At 37.5% G+C, this 24312-nt stretch overlaps 12 protein-coding genes across 12 annotated transcripts; 6 read left to right on the top strand and 6 right to left on the bottom strand.

Annotated features, from left to right (window-relative positions):
- Positions 1 to 66: 66 nt before the first annotated feature.
- BDF20DRAFT_814827 (2-isopropylmalate synthase) lies at positions 67 to 1929 on the bottom strand (the record flags this gene model as incomplete). The annotated part of the gene is made up of 3 exons (XM_053077020.1): positions 67 to 1500; positions 1610 to 1795; positions 1873 to 1929. 3 exons carry the CDS (start codon positions 1927 to 1929, stop codon positions 67 to 69), a joined length of 1677 nt encoding a protein of 558 aa, XP_052939963.1.
- A 339-nt stretch (positions 1930 to 2268) lies between these two features.
- On the top strand, positions 2269 to 3118 carry BDF20DRAFT_833430 (uncharacterized protein; the record flags this gene model as incomplete). The annotated part of the gene is made up of 5 exons (XM_053078642.1): positions 2269 to 2280; positions 2496 to 2657; positions 2800 to 2905; positions 2999 to 3008; positions 3058 to 3118. 5 exons carry the CDS (start codon positions 2269 to 2271, stop codon positions 3116 to 3118), a joined length of 351 nt encoding a protein of 116 aa, XP_052939962.1.
- A 535-nt stretch (positions 3119 to 3653) lies between these two features.
- BDF20DRAFT_985863 (uncharacterized protein) lies at positions 3654 to 5344 on the top strand (the record flags this gene model as incomplete). The annotated part of the gene is made up of 5 exons (XM_053085199.1): positions 3654 to 3747; positions 3805 to 3932; positions 4223 to 4697; positions 4878 to 4991; positions 5054 to 5344. The coding sequence occupies 5 exons, from the start codon at positions 3654 to 3656 to the stop codon at positions 5131 to 5133; spliced, it is 891 nt and encodes a 296-aa protein (XP_052939961.1). The 3' UTR covers positions 5134 to 5344.
- Positions 5345 to 6862: 1518 nt separating this feature from the next.
- BDF20DRAFT_814967 (S-adenosyl-L-methionine-dependent methyltransferase) lies at positions 6863 to 7830 on the top strand (the record flags this gene model as incomplete). Its single annotated transcript, XM_053077035.1, has 5 exons — positions 6863 to 6948; positions 7030 to 7148; positions 7248 to 7361; positions 7447 to 7515; positions 7580 to 7830. 5 exons carry the CDS (start codon positions 6863 to 6865, stop codon positions 7828 to 7830), a joined length of 639 nt encoding a protein of 212 aa, XP_052939960.1.
- An 83-nt stretch (positions 7831 to 7913) lies between these two features.
- Positions 7914 to 8927, bottom strand: BDF20DRAFT_833427 (uncharacterized protein; the record flags this gene model as incomplete). Its single annotated transcript, XM_053078641.1, has 4 exons — positions 7914 to 8068; positions 8132 to 8600; positions 8674 to 8740; positions 8833 to 8927. The coding sequence occupies 4 exons, from the start codon at positions 8925 to 8927 to the stop codon at positions 7914 to 7916; spliced, it is 786 nt and encodes a 261-aa protein (XP_052939959.1).
- Positions 8928 to 9760: 833 nt separating this feature from the next.
- Positions 9761 to 10441, bottom strand: BDF20DRAFT_833426 (uncharacterized protein; the record flags this gene model as incomplete). Its single annotated transcript, XM_053078640.1, has 1 exon — positions 9761 to 10441. The coding sequence occupies one exon, from the start codon at positions 10439 to 10441 to the stop codon at positions 9761 to 9763; it is 681 nt and encodes a 226-aa protein (XP_052939958.1).
- Positions 10442 to 10859: 418 nt separating this feature from the next.
- BDF20DRAFT_814659 (mitochondrial ribosomal protein L28-domain-containing protein) lies at positions 10860 to 11318 on the bottom strand (the record flags this gene model as incomplete). Its single annotated transcript, XM_053077001.1, has 1 exon — positions 10860 to 11318. The coding sequence occupies one exon, from the start codon at positions 11316 to 11318 to the stop codon at positions 10860 to 10862; it is 459 nt and encodes a 152-aa protein (XP_052939957.1).
- Positions 11319 to 12099: 781 nt separating this feature from the next.
- On the top strand, positions 12100 to 14979 carry BDF20DRAFT_911043 (uncharacterized protein; the record flags this gene model as incomplete). Its single annotated transcript, XM_053083777.1, has 1 exon — positions 12100 to 14979. One exon carries the CDS (start codon positions 12100 to 12102, stop codon positions 14977 to 14979), a length of 2880 nt encoding a protein of 959 aa, XP_052939956.1.
- A 659-nt stretch (positions 14980 to 15638) lies between these two features.
- On the bottom strand, positions 15639 to 16845 carry BDF20DRAFT_905089 (transcription initiation factor IIF, beta subunit-domain-containing protein; the record flags this gene model as incomplete). Its single annotated transcript, XM_053083116.1, has 5 exons — positions 15639 to 15977; positions 16056 to 16376; positions 16450 to 16474; positions 16560 to 16639; positions 16717 to 16845. The coding sequence occupies 5 exons, from the start codon at positions 16843 to 16845 to the stop codon at positions 15639 to 15641; spliced, it is 894 nt and encodes a 297-aa protein (XP_052939955.1).
- Positions 16846 to 19536: 2691 nt separating this feature from the next.
- Positions 19537 to 21434, top strand: BDF20DRAFT_856584 (cAMP dependent protein kinase regulatory subunit). The gene is made up of 4 exons (XM_053080306.1): positions 19537 to 19831; positions 19901 to 21107; positions 21200 to 21235; positions 21315 to 21434. Exons 1-2 carry the CDS (start codon positions 19627 to 19629, stop codon positions 20944 to 20946), a joined length of 1251 nt encoding a protein of 416 aa, XP_052939954.1. The 5' UTR covers positions 19537 to 19626; the 3' UTR covers positions 20947 to 21107; positions 21200 to 21235; positions 21315 to 21434.
- Positions 21318 to 21934, top strand: BDF20DRAFT_792946 (Machado-joseph disease protein MJD; the record flags this gene model as incomplete). Its single annotated transcript, XM_053076223.1, has 3 exons — positions 21318 to 21352; positions 21412 to 21606; positions 21727 to 21934. Coding segments are annotated over 3 exons (438 nt in total), but the record flags the coding sequence as incomplete, so codon positions are not given.
- Positions 21935 to 22249: 315 nt separating this feature from the next.
- BDF20DRAFT_856562 (uncharacterized protein) lies at positions 22250 to 22755 on the bottom strand. The gene has a single exon (XM_053080305.1). The coding sequence runs from the start codon at positions 22719 to 22721 to the stop codon at positions 22485 to 22487; it is 237 nt and encodes a 78-aa protein (XP_052939952.1). The 5' UTR covers positions 22722 to 22755; the 3' UTR covers positions 22250 to 22484.
- Between the last annotated feature and the right edge of the window lie 1557 nt (positions 22756 to 24312).

The following is a 24312-nucleotide window of genomic DNA, read 5'->3' as shown; positions in this document are numbered from 1 at the left end:
ATTTAATGCTAATGGTTGTATGTACAAATATATAATATAAACGATCTTTGTTCCATTACTGATCCTTTAAACATTCACTTTGCGTTCGTCACCAAAATTACGAGCAGTGCCAGCAGCCAATTCACTTTCATATACTAGCTGCTTGTTGATCGAAGCAATGAAAGCCTTAGCAGCGGCAGTCATGATGTCAACATCGGCAATACAAGAACTGAAAGCTGACTTCTTAACGCGTTCATCAGGAACAGTTTCTGAGTTTGTTACTACAGTAGTAGCAGGATCTACCATTATTTGTATTTCAGCTTTGCCCAAGGCGTCGCTTCCTTCCCCTACTGCACTAATGTCAAATTTGGTGAGACGGAAACGGCGATTGATGATACGCTGTATAGCCTCGAATATTGCATCAATGGGTCCATTGATTCCTACAGCCGCATCACTCAATTCCTTTTCTGCTTTCACATCAAATATCTTCACGCTTGCCATAGATGTTGTTTCTGCACCACCCACCACTTGAATTGATGTTAGAGTGTAGAATGAGGTATTAACATTGGCACTGATTTGGTTTGTCAAAATAGCAAGGATATCTTCGTCATTGACATTCTTCTTCTTGTCACATAGAGCCTTGAATTCATTAAAGGCACGTTGAAAATCAGCCTCTTGAATATCAACGAAACCAAGTTCCTTACAACGTTCACGGAAGGCATTGCGGCCAGAATGTTTACCAAGTACGAGATTGATATCGGTAACACCCACTGTTTCAGGTGTAATGATTTCGTAAGTTTGGCGATTCTTGAGCACTCCATCTTGATGAATACCTGATTCGTGAAGGAACGCGTTACGGCCAACAATGGCTTTATTGGGTTGAACAATCATACCCGAAAGAGAGGAGACTATCTGTGATGTGCGGTAAATGAGTTGTGTATTGATAGTATGGTGAACAGGGAAATAATTGGGATGCGTATGGATGGCCATGACGACTTCTTCCATAGCGGTGTTACCAGCACGTTCACCAATACCGTTGATTGTTACTTCTACTTGTCTTGCACCATTTGCAATACCAGCCAGGGTGTTAGCTGTCGCTAAGCCGAGATCGTTATGACAATGCGTAGAGAATACGACGTCTTTTCCTCCTGGTGTATTTTCAACAAGATACTGAATGAGTTTGCCATACTCTTCAGGCGTGTTATAGCCTACTGTGTCGGGAATATTGAGCGTGGTTGCGCCGGCTTCAATAACCTTGCCAAGAACTGTACAAAGGAAGTCGGGATCGGAGCGACCAGCATCCTCTGGAGAAAACTCAACATCATCTACAAACGAGCGAGCAAGAGTGACAGCAGCAACGGCGCGCTTGACACACTCTTCACGGTCAATTTTTAATTTGTATTTCAAGTGAACATCGGATGTGGCAAGGAAGACGTGGATACGTTTTCGTGGAGCTGGAGCAATTGCTTCTGCACAGCGCTTGATGTCACCTGGCGTAGAGCGAGCAAGACCACAAATTGTCTAATTGTATGAAAGATAACAGATGGATAAGAATGTCTTGCCATCCAAACTTTGCGCTTATGCATCTTTTAACCCGCCCCCAATTAAAGAATTCATATCATGCACTTACCATAGGTTGACCAATTTTCTCTCTTCCGTCCATCAAGGGTCCTACTTCTCTGGCAATCCGTTGTACGGCTTCAAAATCACCAACAGAAGCAATTGGAAAACCTGCTTCAAGCACATCTACACCGAGACGTGAGAGTTGTTTGGCGATTTCAATCTTTTCCTCTGTATTCAAAGTAACACCAGGGGACTTTCCGCAGAATTCATGTACAATATAATTAACATCTAAAATCTTTACTTATATCAAAAAGGCTACAATAGCCTTACCTGTTCACCGTCACGGAGAGTAGTGTCGAAAATGATAAGTTTGTCGGTGCCGGTCATTTAATTGAGAAGTGTACTTAATCAATGTAAGTTGTTATTTTAACGTGAGTTAGAAAAGAGTTAAAAAAAACGCAAATTGAACTATTTTCTTGTAACAAAAAAGAAAACGAAAAAAGAAACACTTATTCATGCTCTATATCTTTATAGCAATGTCAAATGTGAAGGGATTATTCCAAATACAGTTTTGTTGATTTAGATTTAGACAAACTGTTAATTTTTTAAGATAAAATACAAAACTCATATTCAGATAATTTGCAGCTTTTTTTTAGCAATTTTCTCAAAGGTATTCGTCATTCTTATAGACCACCTTTTTCGGATTATCAAAAAAAGTGATTTACAATGCTTAACGACGTATCTCTCAGCAACACTTTTCTGGCGTTTTTGTTATAAATGTTGTATTATAATGAAGAGGTTTTTTTAAACGGAAAAATATCCCTTCTTTTTCGTACTACGTTTTGTAACTTTCGGCTCTATTTGTGTACAGAAGTCTCACTATATAAAAATGAGATCTGTTAAAGGAAAACATAAGAATCATATTTTATTTAAAAAATGCTTTATAATTGTAGGGGAACCATCAGGTGAAAAGAAGAAAAGCAACTGGTGATCCCCACGCTGTAACGGTTAATGAATATCTACCACCGCGTATACACAATTGTTGTCGCTCGGACACATCAGAAGCATTAGAGACAGTCCGTGACTGTAGTATCCTTGTTTGCAAAAATTGTAAGGTAGTATGGAACCGCGTGTCAATGCAGTAAAAAAAAATAATGGTTATCAGCATTTTCGATTTTGAAAGACATCTTCGTCCTTTTTCTATTATCGCAAAAGCGAGACTGGCTTGATATCTACAGGAAAACGTCTCCATTTTAGTGTAGTTCGGCCTTCAAGCTCCAATACAACGTCTCAAAAATTTGGCTTGTTCTGTTCATTTGTATTGCAACTTTGTCTAAAACCAAAGCTGGAAAAACTGTAGCAGGTACGACTAAGGAACTATGACCCATTCAGTATATGGCCAATCAAAATAAATTGATCAACCTTAATCCATATTACGATTATCCAATAAAATTAGCCCTTTGCATGTAAGTCATCGTGTCACAAGTAGAATGCCAATGTTTTTTTACCGTTTAGTTGGACATTTCAACGTCTCATTCATACCACTATGGAGCTTGCAAAGTATCAAAATGAGTAAATCCCCGCATGAACGGATCAGTAGAGTTTCCAGAAGGATGTGCCTCAGATAGAGCTTTTCATGTTACAGTCGTGCAAAGAAAGTATTCGACGGATACTGTCAATGAGTGAAAGACAACTTCAAAATGCAAATAAATGCAGTACTTAAAACCTGCAATGACTCTAACTACGCACCACACATCCTCGCTTGGTTGCCTACAAAGAGGAAATATTCAATCTGCGTAGAGTCATCGTTTATCAGATTGTCCCTTTTTTAGGAAAAAGCAAAGGAAAACGTTGCAGTAATGAGCAAAGTAAGCAATTTTTATTCCTTCATTTACGACTAAGATATCCTTCGTTACAAAATCAATTGGATGAGTGAATTATAGACCCATGAAAATGTATTATCAACACACATCATCGCAATAAAGGTCCTTTGACAGGTGATGATGGTTGAAGGTGGTTCGAGGCAGTTCGAGGCGGACTTTAATGGGCTAACATATATATATTGAGCTTCTGTTGCTTCATCTCGACAAGTCTATTCGTCGTTACTACACATGTTCTCTTCAGCTTTTGATCTTTATGCTGCCATGGTTGCTCCTGGGTCCATTATTCTTCGTTATACAGCAACATCGCAAGCAAATACAGACCGTAATGGTCGCATATTATTCAGTGAATGAATCATCGCTTTCATTTTCGCTGCTAGAGCAGATCTTCAGCTGGATAATAATGATTCTGCTGATGCTGCTTCTTACAAACTGAGTCATATCAAGGGCATTGTTTCTCAATTATCTGTGTATAGAAAGAATGTCTGCATGTGGATGATAAATGATTTGGTGCAGTAGAGGAAGGCTAAACACCCCTTTGATATTACGACGCCCTGGGAAAAGCTGCAATTAGACTACAGGCATCTGTTCTAACAGCTCAAGGGAATGGCCTTCACATCCAATATTTCTAACACAAGACAATTGGGCTGCGAAAGGAATCTTGTCTGTTCATTATGGTAATCATTATTACCGTCTTTGTGAAACGACAAACTAGATCATTATATTTACTGCATTACTTTTATCATCACTCGTAGGACCTCTAAACTGAATATTATGACAATAATTGTTAGTTAAACTAGTATCAGATTGCCCTTGCGAAAGCACCCTCAATCTCGTCTTTTAACAGCTCAAAAAGAAAAGACTCAGAACCTGCCATATATTCGACTTTGAACCCCTCCTTAAACCCTCTATTTTGGATCGACTGCTACCATCATCACAGCCTTTACCCGTTTCTTTCTGACCATCAAATAACGCTCGCACCTGATGCCAAAACTCAACAAGCATCAATAAAGCCAGCAGATGGAGCAATATACGTCTTTGTTACGTTCGCTGTCACCTTCACTTTCTCTTCTTCGCACCTTTTTCTGTCCATACGAACTATTTTTTCTCGGTTACCTTCAATAATGTTATCCAAGCGTTACGCACCGTCTTCGGACACAAGCGACAACGATGTTTTTATAGGAGAGGAATTAGAGATGAAACGCTTAATTGATGATATTACGGAGAGGAGTAGCCAACGAAAAGAAATCAATGGCACCAACATACATGGATTGAGTAACGAAATTTATATTGCTTATCGGATGATGAGGAGTTGCACATCTCAGTTTCAGAAAATATACATGACAATGTGAAGAACAATACAACGACAATGAGCTAGCAGGTACTATTATTCATGATCAATGTATCTTGACTTTTTTTTGAAATTAGTGACTAATTTAGCAACTCTCTAAATAGGACTCGCTCAAAAAGAAGTTGCTTCCTTTGCAGAAGATGATGAACGTTTGATGGTTGAATGCGCAAAAACGGAAAAAATCCCTACGAAAGCATTAGCGAAAAAGAAGCAGAAAGGTAAATAGCTCACCGGTATTGAAAAGCAGATATATAAGAAGACTTGTCGTATTTAAGGGTAGATAATATACAAATATTGAAGATTTTAATTCACTTTATGAACGATAAGGATGAAGTATACAATATTGCAAACCAGAAATAATTAGAAACTACATAAACTCTAATATATGAGTACCGTGAATTAAGTGTTGTGTTTAGTTGACAGCATCATATGAGATGTGGAGACCTCGTATACAAATTATACAAGATCCTCACACCTCATTACTGCTGAAATAAATATAAAGTAGAGTAGGAAACGAATACAGAATAAGTGATGATTCTTATACGAGATTAGCTACCTCGTATAAGGCTGAACAGGTTGTCATTTAGGATATATAGTTTACTTATTTTACTGTAACACGTTACTATATGACATAGGATATAGTATAGTAAAATTAATATATGGACATGCAGGATATAGTGATCCAACACTAAGGTATAATAGGTTATAAGTACTATTATCTGCCTTCGGCATAAAGAATGATTTTAAGATAATAGGTTGTGATCATCCTTTACAATAACTGTTCACTCAACTCAAACACCACGCACGAATACCATTTTCCTAATTAATACTATTTCCTGCAAGCAGTGCTACATAATGGTTAGCACGAGAAAATAGATAGGTTAGTTGCATGATTACTAGATTAAGCCATGGATACGTTTACAAGTCCACCCGCTCCGGGTAGATGCGTAATCTCATCAAGGGAGAATTCTATTCTTTTACGGTTCAGAAGACGTACGTCTTCCTTGAGTAGAATAACTCAGCTGTCAGTTTCTAGGTTCCGCAATATGAAGAAGATATTTAACTTAACTTGATTCAAAATAAAGACTTACTAGTTTGATCTCGTTAAGCTTTTACTGTTTTTAATTAAGTGATATTCAACTCTCAAGTCGTCGAATATCACAAGAGTAAACGAGCATAAAAAAAAACTTATGTAGCGGCTAGTTCATCCATCATTTTCCATAATACAATAACTTACAGCCATGATGGCATTACCGAACTGCTTACAAAACAACAGCCCAAGTACAGCAATGAATACTTCATGTAGCACTTATCAGAATCCGTGGTTACCCACAATTATGGGAGAAGTTCAACGATAAGACTCTTGTTAACAATTTTGTGCGTGCCTGGCTAAAGAATACGAAATTGATAAACGCTTAGCGATACTATTATCGTTCATTTAAGCAACGTCAAGTAACTTTGTCAAATACCGCTATTCGTTTGCTGTGGCTGCTTGGGATGATGGTTTTATATATTCTTTCATCTACGAAATGTCAGTCTTGTAACGGTAACATCGGGCTGCCTGTAATTGTAATAGTAACCAAATAAACTAAGTCCCTTCTGTCAGCGTAGCATTTGCACTCCTAGTTGCTTTAATATATGGCAAACAATGTTGGCTTTGTGAATTGCTTTTTCGCCCGTACTCGAAATGGAATAATTCGTTTATTTTTGGTTGCTGATATGATGAAAGAACATGAATACAATCTTGAAATATAAAGATACTTGCAGTGGTTCAGCCAAATATGTACTGATATCTCATCTTCGGAACTATATTACCAGCCTCCAGTTTCTCCCTAATCGGTCTCTAACCAACTCTAATGGCAGCTTATAAAATTTATTGATCAGTCACTAGTATTCGTATTACAGTAGCTTTAATCTTTCATCAAAGAGTCTTTAGCAGAGTTGATTTGAAAGGTTCGAAAGTGGGGGAAACCGAATCAGAAAGTTAAAATTACAGCAGAGTCCCGTAGGAATACCAAAAAACAAAAAAAAAAATATTTATTCCTCTTTTTAAATTGTTATCGTACAGATCTCCCGATTGTTCAAAATTATGGTAGCTTCAACATCACTGGACGTTGTTCCTGAAGATCCCACTGCATACAAAAAGAAAGACTATTGGGATAAAAGATATCAGCAGTAAATTGCAGCAAAATAGCTAGTGTCAATTTTGCAATCGTTACTTATCATATAATTTTACAACTTATATCGAAATCCCAGAGAAAGCTCTGATACAACTTTTGACTGGTTCAAAACCTATGCAGAGTTAAAGCCTTTGTTGAATGAAGCGATCCCAAATAAAGATGTTAAAATTCTTATCCTAGGCTGTGGTAATTCTAGTAAGTTACCAGTAGATTTTACAGATGCACAGATACTGCACATGTTAGATGATAGATCGTCTGATGGTTTCGACACTCTTCAATTATACATATATATAGCTCTAGGCGAAGATATGTATGATGATGGATATAAAAACATAGTGAATATAGATTACTCAGCAACCGTTATTGAGCAAATGAAGAAGCGTTGTGCTAATCGACCTGAAATGAGTTGTAATTACTACAAAAAACTCTTGAAGCATACAGTCATGAATAGTACAAATAGCTTAATCTTTGTCTCTTCTACTGCTTACCACAGGGTTAGAAATGGATATCCGTGATTTGAAATTTGATAATGAGTCGATGGATATAGTGATTGATAAAGGTAGTGTCTTACATATAGTTAAATGGAAACTGGCAGCTACTTACTGTATTTCAATTTCTTCCTGTAGGTACAATGGACGCTTTGATGTGTGATCGTGGAGATGTTTGGGATCCTTCAGAAGAGCTGATAAATGATGTGAAAGGCGAAGTTGACGAAGTAGAAAGAGTGCTGAAACCAGGCGGTACATTTTTGTATATCACATTTGGACAGCCTCATTTCCGTAAACGACATTTACAGAGAGACTGTTGGACTATCAATATAAAAACGTTGGGTGATGCATTTCATTATTTCTTTTATTCAATGGTTAAAACTGTATAATACAATATGTAGATCAGATTTCTTGCATTTCTCCTTTTTATGTATATAAACATTTTAGATGTATTGTTGAAAATGATTCGAGGTCAAAGTAGCCTACGATAAATTTTGCTTTTGTGTTTTGTTGCTTCGTAATCAGCCTCTTCGCTTTGATGTAGATGGTAAAAACAATCTTTGCAATATTTATTGTCCTCATCATCACAATCTTCACATACAATTGTTGCGTCTTCATTGCATATGCCTATAAAAATAGAAATTAGAATGACCATATTCCATTTATATACTAGAATTATTCTTTACGTACAGCACCAATCCTCCATCTCATTATGTAAGAGTTCGTCCTTAGACATCGAAGAAGGCACAGTGCCCCTAGGTTTATTTTTGTCACTTGCAGCAGCTAACCCGTAACTATCAGGAAGTTTCGGTGCGTCTTTTTTCAATTTCAAGTATCGCTCTTTCAGCTCTTGGTCCGTTGATTCGATAAATTGTTCGTATTTACTGTCTAAATGAGCCATATCTTTCATTTTTTGTATCAATTCATCTGTTGTTTCATCCACATCAAGATGGATATCGCTGCTATTAGGGACGGTGGTTAAAAATACGTCCTCCAGTTGTTGAAGTTTCTTATTTGCCTTTTCAAATGAATCAATGCTAGTTGTAGGGTCAGAGGCCATCGTTGGCGAAGCTGTGGTATCGTCTATCAAGCTATAAATATCATCCATATCATCGTTTAGATTGTTATCTAAAATGAGCTGGTTCAACAATTGTTCGGCCTAGTATTTACATCAAGCAGTTTATTAGCAACAGTCTATATTATACTTGTCAGCAGATGCTTATTATACTGACTTGTTCCTCCAGATGTTTTTCGTCAATGTTATCAGGTATAATATACCTGTTTGTCGCCTCTTTATCTCTATTTATGCATATTTGATGGTTAACGATACATGTTTGACCACTGCAAGCTTCTCCGCTGGCATTTTACCCTTTTAGAACAGGGACATTTACGAGGTATTTCCAGTTAGTTTTTCATTTGCGGATATTAGCTTATTAAGTCGATTAATAAACACAGTTTCTTCGTGTTGCAGTTTGTTTGAAGGCATAATAAAATAGAAAACAGAAACAAAATGGATTAAACGAAAAAAAGGCAGATAAAATTGATCGAATAACAAATTCCGTGGCCTTTTTTTAATTTTTCAATCCACTTAGTAAAATTAGACCGCTGGCTGTCTAGCCATTCAATGTTAGAGCTGTTACAGAATCTTAGGCTTCAGATAGCTATTTACTGCATTATCAAGCAAAGTTTCTGGACGAAAAAGCATATCCGTAATCAAATGCGAGCACATGTAAAGACAACGTCAAATTTTTGTTTCATCTTTCTCTCATGAGTAAACCTACTTTTTGGGACGGCTTACACAATACAAGATTCAAAATGAAAGTTGTTCTTTTCTTAGACCGAAATTATTTCCCCAGTGAGAATAAAGAGTCTTCAAAAAGCGAAATGTTGTTGATGAGGAGGAAGTTCAAACCATAAAAAGCTATCGGCCCACAATTTGACATAAACTCTTCATACATTTTATCTCAGCGATCATCTGACAATTATTTATTCTTTAGATTGTGAACAACGTTCGGAAAATTAAGCGGACATTAAGTTCGTGAGTTACCTTAAAAAATAGTTTCTTACGCGTTCCCGTCCTCAAGATCCCAACTTCCACACTTTATAAAAAGCACATTAACAATAGTTAAACGAAACTGAAAAAACAAGAAAATCCTTTTAGCTTTTATATCAACAGCATGGTTTTAATGCTTGCGGGGACGAGTTTTGCAAGAGATTGTTAGTTATATTTATTTCAATGAATTATGAGTGAAAAGCATACAGATGGATTAAATTAGTTTGAATTGAAATCATTTTTTTAGCATTCTTTATGTGAACAATTTATCTTAATGTGCCTAATTGTGATCTCTTTTGCGGTGGCCAGTATCGGCTTTCGTCTATCAAATTAGAGCTAGCAATAGGAACAGTGCTGTCATGTTTATTTGTTGCCGCTTTAATTGTCATTGACTTGAATAGATGTTTGAGTTTGCGGTCCTTGGTGGTACTAATGTTATTTGTAGTACTTTCTGCAGGAGCAACAGCATTCGTTGGCATCAATTGTTTGAGTTTTGGCCACAACTTCCTTTTTCTTGAACTGGTATTGGTATTTTCAGGCGAACAGCTTAAATTATTACCGTTGATTTCTGCAATTGTATCAAAGTATGTAATGTACCCTTCTCTTTCTGCTTGTGCTGCTGATATTGAGGTTGAGTTTGCATAAGATGGAGGAATCGTAACTGTAGGTGTTGTAGGGCTTGCCATAGCTACTGTTGTTTGCGCTTGCTGTCGAGCAGTGGCAGCATAAGATGCAGCGACTGCTGGATAACCTCTTCGATCAGGTAACGGATCATCATTAACAATGTTAATAACTGAAAATACATTTGATGGTGGCGGAAGAGGTGATGCATCCACGGGAGTGGCAAGCCCTGCTGAATCTATCGTATCTTCAGATCTATACGAAGCTAACGAGAAACGAATGGGATTTGGCGTATAACTGTAGTAACTGAATTCAGTTGAAGTCATTGTCGGTTGTGGTAACGGAGAAAAATAGAGGAAAGGAGAAAGAAAAGCAAATAGTGCCAAATAGCTACTGCTACTATATATACTTTGATTACGATAAAAGATCTCAATCAAAGTATGAATACAAGATGCTGTAAAATGCTGTTCTTAGTCCTTGAGCACATATTAATATCAACCAGATATCTTGAATGCTTCCAAATTTATCTTGTTTTCTAACTCTTTTGGAGTTAAATTTGGCAACTTTCCTTTAAGGGATCAATATAATGTATGTACAGCTTCGCCTTTTATTTGAAAGCATTTTCATGAGCATTTGTGGTTATAGTTACAAAAAGAAAAAGTTGTTATTTGTTATGTAGGCTTTGGTAACCTTCCAGCTAAACAAATTGCATATAAAAAGAAGGTATGAAACTTAGTGATGACCTTATGATTGAGACTCTTCAGGTGCTTTGTAAGAGTAATCCCATCCTTGAGTAGGTGGTGTTTCCGTAGGAATCTTTGCTTGTCTAGGATAAGTAATATGTCGACTTCTCACAATAGCACCTTTATATAAACGATTACTTGTTTTTTCCAATTCTGTCATTGCTGCATTCATAGTTCTAAATTGGCGTTCCAGTGTTCTTTCTCTTTGTTCTCTAACACGCATTTTATGAAGTTTCCAAGCACGCTCAATTGTTTCATGTTGTTCTAAGAGCTCGCCCTCCAATTCAAGTGTTTTTTCTCGACGTGGTGGTTCGAATAATACACGGCGGATTGTTTCTAAACGAGGATCACCTTGTGATGAAGTAGCAGCATTAGCGGATGCCCATCTTTTTTGCTGTTGCTGGCAAATCGATAATGTAGCTTTTCGGAAAGGATTAACGGTGCGGAAAGTTTTTGACATTGGACAATGTAAAAGATGAACGAGGTCAAATGGTAAGTGTGGTTCCTTAATAAGCCCTGGCTTTTGCCCTGTTAATGTCTGATGCAAGCCACTTGAATGTGGGGCGATTTCGATCTGAGACTGAAGTGAGTTTATGCTTGCCGCAGCTTCCTCTTAGAATTGATCGACAGTTTTATATGAGAATTAATGTTTAGCTGTCGTATGCTTATAAACCCAATTGATGAACTGAAAACAATATTCATAGAGTCAGTCATCGAATAGACTTAACATATGATAAGCAGGCAGTGGGAAGAGCTCCGCTTCTTTTCAAAAGCAAATTTTCCAGCTCTTTTGAAAGAGGATATCCTGCTTTATAATTCAATCTCCTGAGAACGACATTGAAGAGCATAGATAAACTTTTTCCGAATTCATTGTATGAGCTCCTTAAATAATAATTGTTTGATGGTTGTAGTCTTTACTAGTTGGGTGAGAAGCCATGTCTTTTTTTGACAACTCGCAACTCTCCCTTATTATCCCCTCTCTTTTTTACTATTCGAAGAGCCTCCTAAAGCAAAGTCTTTGATGATTGCCGACTCATTCTCTTTTGTTCTTTTTATTTTATTTTCCTATACGATTTATTCAATAGGAAATAGCAGCTCCTAAAGTGTTGTCATTTATTAATCCCGGCAGAAGTACCTATTATGCTTTTTGTCTGTGCATCGAGATGCAACAATACTGATGATGCCTCATTGTTTTAGTCGTTATATAGTGATACTATCCCAAAAACAATATAGCTCGAGAAATGGCTGCAGCAATAGAAATTGCTGGTTGGGCTCTTGCGATAGTCATACTCGCCGCAATTGTCCTTTTATCAGTCGTCGTATACTTCCTCATTCGAAAAAGAGTTACAAAAAGCAGAGCCTCAGTAGGAACACAAGATGATATGGTCGCTTTGGAGAAGAGTGTTTCATCTAGTATTACTGCCTATTATCCAGTAAAGCCTCTGACAGCTTATAGTAGTAATGATTGCATTGTAACGGAAGACAATGAGAAGAAGACTACTCAGACAAACTATTTACCAGTTCAAAACAGGAACAGGCAACTTAACAACAGTAAAAATGCAGATGCAACAGCATCCATATTACCCACTATTGCATACGGATCCTCATCGGACATTGGAATGTCTACAACTGTGCGTTCTGATGAAAAAAGTTCCACTCATGATTTTGAACAAGATGATACAATTTGTGACAGTACAGTAATTCAATTAACTGATCCTTTTAAAGAAGAAGATACAGTCTCAACAGTCTCGACCAACGACACGTCCTTGGCATATCAGACAAATGAACAATATCACTTTAAAGCCTCAAAAGGCAAAGATTTCAAATTCGAACTTCCACTACCACCTCCCAGTAGTTCCTTATTTGCAGATAAAATGGAATTAAATTCTGACGAGGCCGATGAATTATATCACTCCTATTTTAGTATTTCGACTCAACAACAGCAAGGAGGTGGTGAAATGCTTGCAGATGACAGTAATAATACTAGGGCTTTCTTATCAGCTGCAGCTGCTACTATTCAACAGAAAGCAGCAACTATTCGAAGTAATTTAAGACAATCAATAAGACGAAAGTCTACTGTGGAAAATAAGTCGCACGCACCACTGAGTGAACTGTTCAATATTCATGGTAGCACTGTCAGTCACGATAATTATAGTCAAGGTAGTAACAGCAGCGCTAGCCATAAAACATCTGAAGCAGCAAACTGTATAAGTTTTAACGACAGCGGGAGTAGTGTCAATATGAGTCGACGGCAATCTTCATCCACCACAGTTTCAGCACAACAACAGCCCCGAAATTCTCTACAAGCTACGTCTGTTTTCACAGCCTCTTCATCGACGCATTTCTTGACACCGCCGGTACCGTCTACGGCGACTATCCTGTCAGATAAATGTAGCACTCACAGTAGTAACTACACCGACCCTCACGACAGCAGAAAATTAAGTGTGATTAGCTCTACTGCGAAAGGCTATCTGTCTTCTGCTTACAATAACTATGCCAATAAAAATGCAAAGAAAGAATTAGGGGAGATCACCGACGAATCGAATAGTAGTAATAAAATTATGATAGAGGATGAAACAATATCACAACCAATTCAGCAACAAAAGCCATTTTGCAATCCATGTGCGGCTCCAAGTTTGTCAGCGCCACAACACTCAACTACTACAGAATCAGAAGACAACACGCATTTCGCTAACAATAAGGACGAAGCAGCTACTGAACACCTTTCTCAGCCTTCCTCAGAAATAGTACAGCAACAAGAAACAACTTCAGCAGCAGCTTCAGCCGCTTCAGCCGCTCGTAAAGTGATTCGCTCTGCTTCCCGAAAGTCACAGAAGACTCGATCGATGATCATTGACGCTACTACTACAGAGCCCGACTATCAAACTGAATACCTCATGCTTGAACATGTCTCTTCAGCCCATCATCATAATGGCAAATATCAGGATACTATCTCGCAAAACCGATCAGATTGTACAAAAGCCATCGAGCCGGTATCAAGTCCCAAAAACTCAGCAGTGATGACTGTGGGACGTGCATTTGGCAAGGCTAGCAATAATAATAATAACTATAGTAGCAAAATAACCGATGCACGACCACTAAATGGCATCTTCATACCTGCAAGGTCTCCGCAAGATTTTCCTTCGCCGCAGCTGTCAACAGCAAACGGTAAAGCGGCCCAAAATGAATATCAGACTCGAACGGGCCATGTAGAAGTATCTACCTCTCACCCTTCATCTGATACTTCCAAATCATCCGCAACTGATCTCCACAACAAACTTGCAGAGATAGCTGACAGCTCAATTGATGACAATTCTTACTCACCAACCTCGCCAACCTCACCAATTTATTCGAAAGGGCTTCTTTCTTCGGACAGTTCATCCAGATATAGCACGCTACAGCTACGAAATAGTAATATTGCTGCTAGTAGTAGCAATGTTGATACCATTAGAAAAATGCTGCAGGCCTCATGGAGTAATAGTGATGTGAAAGAAAGTGGATCATCCTTTAGTCTGGCATCGTCAACATCGTCGTCAACACAAACCGCTCGTCAAAGTAGTAGTAGTAGTAATAGGAACAGTACCAATGCTTATCCGATGGATAGTCTGGGCTCAATAATTAACAATAGCCGACAAGTTGCATCGCCCATTGGTAGTTTAAACCCACGATTGCAGAATAAGCATTTGGTTTCACTATCCTTAAGGTTAAACAGTTCTCCGCAACAGCAACAATTGGCAACATCCAGCGTTACTCGTCGACCTGCTATGCCAGCAGCATTTTATAAGAGCAATAGCAACAATAATTGGGACTCAAGCATGGCAGATGAGGAAGAAGGACTTGAAGGGCCAATGCCGACAGCCTCTTTTTCTTCCTCTACTGTCCGTACTATGATACCTGAAGATGAGGTAATTACAGAGCAGCAACAATATACAGCAAAAGAGAAACTGATACAGCAAGAAAGAGCAGGTTCGACTATAAGAAACTCAACAAGACCCATTAACAACAAGTCAAAAACTATCAAAAGTACAGAGGACGATAAGCGGAAGAAAAATCATAATAAAAAGACACCTGCCCAGCAAGAACGTGAAAAATACCTTAGATCGCTTAAGGCTCAAAGCTAACAACTAATACACGCATAATAAATTCGCAAGAACATTTTAGAAGATGCACATGAGCAATTTTCAGTTGATCTTGATATCGTATATTACATATGATCCCATTTAATAATATTATGTGAGTCTTGAATAACATATTGGGCCTGCTCCATAAGCTGTTTAACCCTATTCATAAACCATAAGAACCATTCATCTTGCTGCCTCCATAACTCTATTTCATCCTCAGTAACTTCTCTTTCCGCTTCTTGCCTCTCTCCCATGACACTATTAAGCGTTGATATATTTTGTCGCTCCTTTTCAAAATCTTTTGGTGGGCTATTCGATAATTATAAAAAAATTGTTGATCAGATGCTGGATTAAAGTGCTTCATCTCTACGTAATACGAAGCTATACCTTGGTATGGTCATAGATATAAGAAAAAAACGGGAGCAGCAATAAAGAAAAAAGATACACTTGTATTGGTTAGGATAAATATAGGTTTCAAGCTCGGAGAATAATATCATGATCCCCTTTCGCAGGGTAGCTGAAGCTACCATTTGTATATACAAAGCTACTTTAATTACATGAAAAACAATCTATTTAAGAGTTTATTTGTTACAAAGTTAGAGGAGAAGAGATTGCTATGCTTGTTTGAAACCTTGGAGGTAAAAATAATGCTCCTTTATTTACAACTGCACTTCTTCCATTATCTCCTCTTCATCTTCGTCGTCATCTGAAACCTCATCCTCAATGTTGGTACCTGCATTTTGCTTTTCTGCCAACGACATCCTTTGTTTAAATTCTGGCTTCAGTTGGTAGTTACCAGCGTAAGGACCTCTCTTATTCAAAATGCAAATCTCTTGCAAGACTTCTTTCAGATATTGGCTAGGCTGTTTTGTATGTTCTAAGATACCTTTAAATGACCAATATGGAAACTTATCAAATGCCGCAAATAAAAGATCCATAAGCTCATTCCTCGGCATACGAGTTGCTTTCTCTTTCTCTGTTTTTTGTTTTTTGGTATTCTAAAAAGGGAGCATCAACATCTATATGTGAATTCTTCTTCCTAGCAGTAGCATATACCGCTCGTATGATTGACTTACAACAAAATTGGAAAATCCAGTGTCTTGTAAACTACTACTAGCACCGGGTACAAACACAGGCTGATTGTTTTGTCCCAAGATTTGAACAGATCTTTGCGGCGTGCCAGCTTCCAAAACACGTTTTCTCATAATATTTCTATATGTACCGAATTGGGCTGGAGTTGCTGTACATTCATGGTGTACTGTGCCGCTAATAGCTTTGCCTCCATTCTGATCTTCTGTAAAAACAAATTTATTACGTACTTCTCCTGGTGTAATATGTATACTGTACTCTCTGGGCAAGCCTGGTGTACTGTTGTCCTCGGGCAAAATAAGTGCAATCTACTCAATGAAGAATACGCCAGTTTTGGTTAGAGCAGATTATTGCATGTACAATACAATCCATATACAATACATTATTGCTTTTTCCAGGCGGTGCTCTAAAGGGTTGAAAAGTTCCAAAAGGGAACGAAGGTCAGCAATTCAAACATGTAGACGTCAAAAAGATCTCAAGATGTTACTCACTGATTGTATATACGAACACTTCCAAGAGTAGCATTGTCTTGATCAATTTTTCGCCATTTTTCTGCTAAGAATTTTGGAACCTTTCGTCAACGAGAGTTAATTGCCAACGTTGCATACGATTCTTTTTGAGATCAGTGCTGCAAATATTCTCATTTACTTTTACAAGCCAAACTTTTGTTTGCGCTTCGTCTAATCTTAAATCTTCTGCATCATCCTCGTCTATAACTTCTTCTAACGATCCTGGGTCATCTTCAAAAAGTGAATCAACGTCGTTGTTATCAGACATTGTTCGGATACCAAAAAGGAGATAGAATGAAAAACAAAAAAGAAGATTCTGACCACGCAAATCAATGTTTCTAATGGAAAGTCACCGCATGAATTTGCCTATTTCAGAGACTACTACTGCCCTGATGGCTAATAATCCTTTGATTTTTATCCCAAAATAGGATTTCATGTAGAAAAGCTACTACCAAGTAAGGCAGATGCAATAGAGAATTTTATTATTAGTGTTATTGATTCTATATCTGCAGGATTGTTTAAAAAGGTCAACTGATATTTGATTTCAATATAACCATAATCAATACTACTGTGTTGCAGGGCCGCTGCAAGCATATGAACATCTAGAAGATCTTTAATTACATATAATTTATAGCCACTACTATATTAGTATCCAAAAATTAGTACCACGATCATGTCTATTAATTTATTCTGGTCATTCTACACCTGATTATCTATAGTATGGTGTAGAAAGATGTACCGCGTGGACTTAATTGAGTGTTTTGATAGTTTATTTATACATCGTTTTTTGTCCCAACGTTACAATCCCAGTATCTTTCATCAATATCTAAACATGCCTTATATTAAAGACGCGAAAGCACATTTGATAGACGACAAGTAGAAGATGGAATAACGAACAATAGTCGAACGTGCGAGTTATCTATGTTCTTTTTCCTTTCATAGCAGGAAAATTAGTGAACTTGGTTATTAGAAACAGCAATGTCCACTGCTGACCACGAAGTGGCACATTTAAAGAATAAAAAAGGCCTAACCTTCGTTCAAACCATCACCAGAAGAATATACAATATCTAGCTTGTTTATATAATCCCATTGGCTGCGAAAAACTGTTTGATGTCTAAGGCCTTAAGGCAAACCTATACGGCTTGTACAGTTATCAAGCACGGCGAAAGCAGGTTAAGAATAAATATACTTATAGAAATATTATCTAAAGAGACGAAAGAAAACAGAATAGTAATCGACTAGGTGACAGAATGAAGTCAACAGAGAAAAGCAAGATCAATAAAGAATCAAGATGCAACCGTTCTTTAAAGAACCTTCTTCATGCTTAATCACCCTATATTTTATGAAGAGTTCATCTCATAGATGTATGGATAACAGTTTTGACATATTGTGATTTTGGAGGATGATATGGAAGGCGTTTAAACAGTGACATGCCGCTTTCCTATAGTACTCAATATACAACAACGTTATATATGTAGTATTACCATCTGGATGCTTCCACACTTAGATATTGGTTTTGGTTTTCGGCAGTAAAGGTATAGACCGGAGCATTCTCGAAAAATTCAAACTGGAATGTGTTGCCGTCCATCTACTGCGGCGTAGGCAATGAAGGATATTTAGGTGATAGATATGAGGTTATTGTATGAATTATTTTCGGAATCATGGTCACTCTTCATCATGAAAGATACAATAGCAACTATAGGGACCAAGTTTATATAGTAAGTGAACACTTCAAACAGGCTGATCTGTTGGATTTGTGAGTCGGATTACTATCGTCGTCTGTCCACAATAGGATTGGGTTGTGTAACTAAACGCCCTTTTAACCCAGTGTATTACATTTAAAATTGCTTATTATGCAGCTGTTGGTTCAGTTTTCTGCGAATCCAACACAGTTCTACTTGAGCTGACTAGCCAAGATGCTCAAGCCATAGGCCTGCCTTTTACGGTCGTTTATGTCATGTATAAATCAACGTCAAAGTATAAGAGCTTCTTGATATTTTTAGCTCCTACGAAGGAAGGGCATACGTATACATTAGGCATTTCCAGTGCAGCTGTGAAAAGGGATGGTGGAGGATAATGCTGACTTCAACTTATTCTAATCGACTCATTTCTCTTGTTGAGTACTGTTCTTTTTACAGTCTTTTGCGGTTTGCGAGGTTGACCGAAAATGGTTGAATTGAAGAACATAGCTGGTACTAGTGATAGCAGCTGTCTCATTCATTGTTGCGAATCCAAACAAGCAAACACGCCGTTATCAGATATAGTCTTCCAATTACATATTTGTTGATCGATTTGTTCTTTTGTCAGCAACAGCTGTCTAATATACAAGAACGTCTTCTCCACTCAGTTAAACTGAACCTTACTCTGATTAAGCAGTAGATGGGTAAGGAGCACCCAATAATACAAAAAATTTACATCAAAAAAGTAAATTTGCGGGGATTCGTTTGTGATAATAGGATGGTCTGCATAAAGAGAGACTGCACCAGACAACAGCCGTCTAAAATGTGCTTTTATTCTCATACTACGGTGATAAATTTGTTTATTAGTAAAAAAGACATTCGAAGATCATCTGTTTTTATCAGTTTATTCATTAAGCTCCTAATTGACGAAAAGTAAACGAGATAGCCTCGAAACACTCTTTTGCTAATAGCAGGGGTCTTCATTTTTATTCCAGCAAATGAAATCACTTCCAATTGTTTCTTAAGGGGATTACTATTTGTCTATTACAACGGTGTATATTGTTGGAGGGCTCTTTCATTCCTCTTCTTTAACATAGGCCACATGTTAGTATATTATAAGCTTTGTAAAAATGAAGGGAACAAAAAAAAAAAGGAGTCAAGCAATTGAGAAATGTTTATCTTAGTATTACTGGGTGATAAAGCACAAGTATCTTTGCCTCATACTTGATAGGCTTTAAAAAGGAACTGAACTTGAAAATTTTCTTTTTTTGCATTGTCGCTTTTCCCGTTTCTTTAATCCTGTATCTCTCTTTTTCATTTTTTTCTTTCCCTTTTCCGTTTTTGCTTCCATCTTTCTTTTGTTAAGCCAAATGTCACATCCACAAGATAGTCACTTTCCTTTAAACAATTCTCATCAACATAATAGCCAAGCATACCTCAACCTGATAAACGAACTGAATCAGCAAGTAGCAGAAAATGAACCAGAAGATATTTTGCAATTTTGTACTACCTTCTTTCTAAGAAAATTGGAAAATGAGCGCGCAGAATCACGTCAATATGATCAACACCCTCTTGGTAACAAGCTAAAACAGATGATGACTGTTTTCAGATAAAAGGAGCACGAGTTAACCCTTTAACCAATAGCCACACCAGGAACATCAGCGTTTCAGGAAAACGATAGCTTAGGACCTGATTTCAATCCCTCTTTAATACAGCATCAACAAGACCAAGATATGCATGACGAGGATGACGATGAAGAAAGGGATACAATAGCCGATGATATGCCAAACCTTTCTATTCCCAATATGTCCAACAGAGGCCGACGCACCTCAGTCAGTGCTGAATCCATGCAGCCCACTCACCATACAGAAAAATTTGTTAAAACTGTTATTCCAAAAAGTGAAGAGCAATGTGCTCGTATCCGTACTGCTATTGGGAATAACTTTTTATTCAAAAACTTGGATGAGGAACAATATCACGATGTGGTGAATGCGATGGAAGAGAAGCAAGTGACCGCAAATACACATGTTATCGAGCAAGGCGGTATAGGCGATTTCTTTTATATTGTGGAATCCGGAAATTTGGACTGTTTCATCAATGGACAAAAGGTCACTTCTTATGGCCCTGGAGGAAGTTTTGGTGAGTTGGCTTTGATGTACAATGCACCCAGAGCAGCTTCCATCATTGCCGTCACGGACTGTATTTTGTATGCCTTGGATCGTGTAACGTTCCGTTCCATATTAATGGAAAACACTGCTCAAAAAAGACGCATGTATGAGCGATTTTTGGAAGAAGTACCTATTTTCAAATCGCTTGAAGCCTACGAAAGACACAAAATTGCAGATGCATTAGAATCCATTCAGTTTGAGGATAATGAAGTTGTCATTCGCGAAGGTGATGCTGGTGATAATTTCTATTTGATTGAAAACGGTGAGGCTGTCTTTTATAAGAGTTTGCCTGATGGTAGTCAGCAAGAAGTGAATGTCGGAAAGAAAGGTGACTATTTTGGTGAGCTTGCCCTTTTGAACGATAAACCTAGAGCTGCCACTGTTGTTGCTAAGGGTAAGCTTAAATGCGCTACTCTTGGTAAGAAAGCCTTCACAAGATTGCTTGGTCCCGTCATGGATATTTTAAAACGTAATTCTGAGAATTACCATGCTGTACTCCAACAAGCCAACAACGATCATTAAAAAGGGATTGTCTCCAGTTCTCTGCTTTTCTTGCTGTAGTTTTATTTATATCTGAACCCTAATATGAATTGATTCAGCGACTTTTTTTACTTTTTCCCCTTTTACAATTCTACAAAAGTACATTCGCTTGCTGCTTGAATTCTATAGCCCCAGCCTATTACGTAACACCTTCCTTTACATGAAAAATCATCAACCTACACATACAAACATACATGAAATTAATGAACACACTATCTTGACCGCATTTCAATAGTGTTTTGTTATGGAATCTGTTATTTATTTTGAAAAGGTTCAGAATTTCCATCACTGCCAACTTTTCTTTTTTTTTGGACATGTGAACTAAGTTTAGCATTGGTTCATGTTCATAGCAACAACAAGATAATTTATGTGCTCAATATGCTTTAAAGTAACCGAAAAATTCTTTGGGATGGACATAAACCTGGTCAACTTAAAGTTATATACTAGTTCATTGTTACAGGGCAACTACTTTACAGCTGTAGACTTGGCTGAAATAGCTCAACAACTCGATAACGAAGAGCAACTCGTAGGTGGAAAGAAAATAGATGCAGAAAGTCAGAATTATGATGATTCTGGATATTTTTCGATTCAAGTTTTGCAAAAAGCGCTTGACATTTGGAATTTGGAACTGATCCCATGGCAGTCAGCTGAAATGGCTGCAATGAGAAGTCGACCTGTGTAAGTTTTCCTCCTTTTTTACCTTTCCCAAAACTGGTTTTCAATCGAAATACAGCGAAATAATTCAACCACATCCACCAAAAGTGAGCAAATAGCGTACATCTGCAATTTAAGCAACCATTGGTTTACTTTAAGGAACTTCTCTGGTAACAAGAGTGGCTCTCCACATTGGTATAACTTGGATTCGACGCAGCCTGGGCCAACTTTTATCGATGACAGATATTTACCTCACTTATTACAGCAGATTGAACATGATGGATATTCTGTCTTTGTAGTCAAAGGGGTGTTGCCCTTATCCAATGCTGATTATAAAGCGCAAGAAGGGTCCTTGATAAGTGATGACCAAAAACCGCTTGCTCAAACAAGTCCATTTTCCGGCCGCGGGTATTCTTTGACAGCCAACACCAACGATGATATGGTAGGAGGTAATGAGATGGGTGAAGATTTAATGTTGGCAAAGGCAATTCAAGCAAGTCTTGAAGACAACAATAGACCTAATAAGCAACAAGATACTTTAGACGAACTGCGTAAAAAGAGGCTTGCTAGATTTGAAGCTTAAATCAAATAAAAAAAAAGGCACATGGTTATTTTATAAGATGACTGTGGTCTCAGTGACTTTATTTAAACAGTAGGAATAATATAATTTGTAAATTGTTTGAATACTTGATACAAGTTTCTAATGAAATATAATAGTTTAAGTTGATATATAAGAAAGAAAAATTCAATCATAGTTGATATGATGAGAGCCAGTAATAGATTGCAAAAACCAAAAAAAAAAGGCATTTATCAAACGTGTGTGTTCAAGTGGTATATATGAAACACCTGGGCTTGAGAAAACGCGTTTAATCATCAGTGTGGATTTGGGCATTTTGACCGACCTTGTTGTCGTTTTGGTTGTTGTTGAGGAGCCCAGCACCTAACAAATTACCAAGGACACCATTACCGTTGTCGGAACCAGCACCAACAGTGCCAATAGCTTGGGTGACACCATGATCACCATCATCAGGGTTGGGAGAGGGAGCAGCGAAGACAGCAGCAACAAAGAAGAGAGCAAAAGCGAGGACAGAGAAGGACTTCATTTTTGTAGTAGTAGATTGAATTGTTTTGTTGATTGGTTTGATTCTGAAAAAAAAAAAGATTTCCGTCAAAAATGGGTCCCTTATATACAATTCTTGTAGCTTGGTTTGTTTGGTGTTGTTGTACATTTGATATAGATGAAGTATTCGTCTATCTTCTCCTTCGAGGACTCCTTATTTCTGATATTTCAAACGAGAAGTGTATAATAAAGCCTGTCGTTAGGCTTGTTGATAGAAGAAGTCCTTTGTCTTCTTTCTTTCTAATTACTAATACTAACCTGAGCCTCCTTAAATTTTTCGCGGCTAAAAATACACACGTCCGCTCTTTTTACATTACCTAACCCCTGAAGAACCTATTGTTACTGTACTAACAACCAGGAAGTCCCTCAGTTATTCTACTATTCAGTGGCGAAAAAAAAAAAAAATCTGTAGAAAACGGTTGTATTCTCTCTCTCCCTCTCTCTCTCTCTCTTACGGCGATCGTTGTTACGCAGGTATTTAGATGCGTCTAACAAGGTACAGCACCGTCTAGTTTTTATCGTCGAACAACAAAAAATAGTCCTGGTAGAATGCAGAATTCTTGTTTAATTTGATGTGAAACGTCAAACTTGGATTTTCTGCTTCTGTCACTCGAAACTTGTTCCTCCTTTTAAAGTACAAGTGTAGATCAACAATATTCATTTTGGCAACCTGCGTAATTGACGAATAAACGCGTTTGTTTTTACAACTGAAAAAAAGAGGGAGGATGTATGCAGCTAATTGTCAAATGAATCGACATTTTTTACTGCTTCTGTATTGCTCGAAAAGTCTCGAACGTTCAGTAAATTTTGTAGAGACAGGCTATGCACGGTATGTCTTATTGTAACTTTCTCAAAGATATATATATCATTGTAGATAAATGTAACAAGTATTCACTGAGAGTTAGATCTGCTGTTGTTCCACCGAATAAGGAGACCGTCAGTGATGGTCGTTTTGTTAAGAACACGCTAAAACTATAATAACAAACCATTACAAACAAGGAGATGAGCCTATAGAAACGGAAGAGATCCAATATGACAATTTTCTCCCGAATGTATGAAACAGTAAAAAACGATAGCATGTGCGTAATGACGATATGCTAACGCTCAGATTTATTGTTTCCGATGCTGATTCAGGGGAATACTACAGATTTCATATAACGCACGATATATTGCATCTAATTGTGCAGTTAATAACTATACATCCATTTTACTTGCCTCTGTTATGCTTGGGTCAAAGGGCTTGTTTCATCATACAACGTGAGTGAATGGTTACATATTTTCCTCCTCCCTCATTATTTTGTACTGCTATGCTGGTTTTGGTCATTGATTGTACAGATTTAGCAAAAAAGATTTCTAAGGGCCATGATGCATGCAAATACGTTATTGACACGTTTTTTTAGTAAACACGAATCGGTGATATCCCCTGGCTTCTAATTATTGATCTTGGACTGTGCGCTTTAATATTGACTTTTTTTTGTTCAATGGCGATCTTTTAAAATAGTGCGTTGCAATAGAGCCTTCGACGAGTAGACTCCTTTACCCATTCTATTATTAGAACACATACGGCGCTACAA

Source organism: Mycotypha africana (assembly GCF_025528875.1).
Source record: "Mycotypha africana strain NRRL 2978 chromosome Unknown BDF20scaffold_2, whole genome shotgun sequence".
NCBI classification, from domain to species: Eukaryota; Fungi; Mucoromycota; class Mucoromycetes; order Mucorales; family Mycotyphaceae; genus Mycotypha; species Mycotypha africana.
This window is presented reverse-complemented; position numbering and strand designations above follow the sequence as displayed.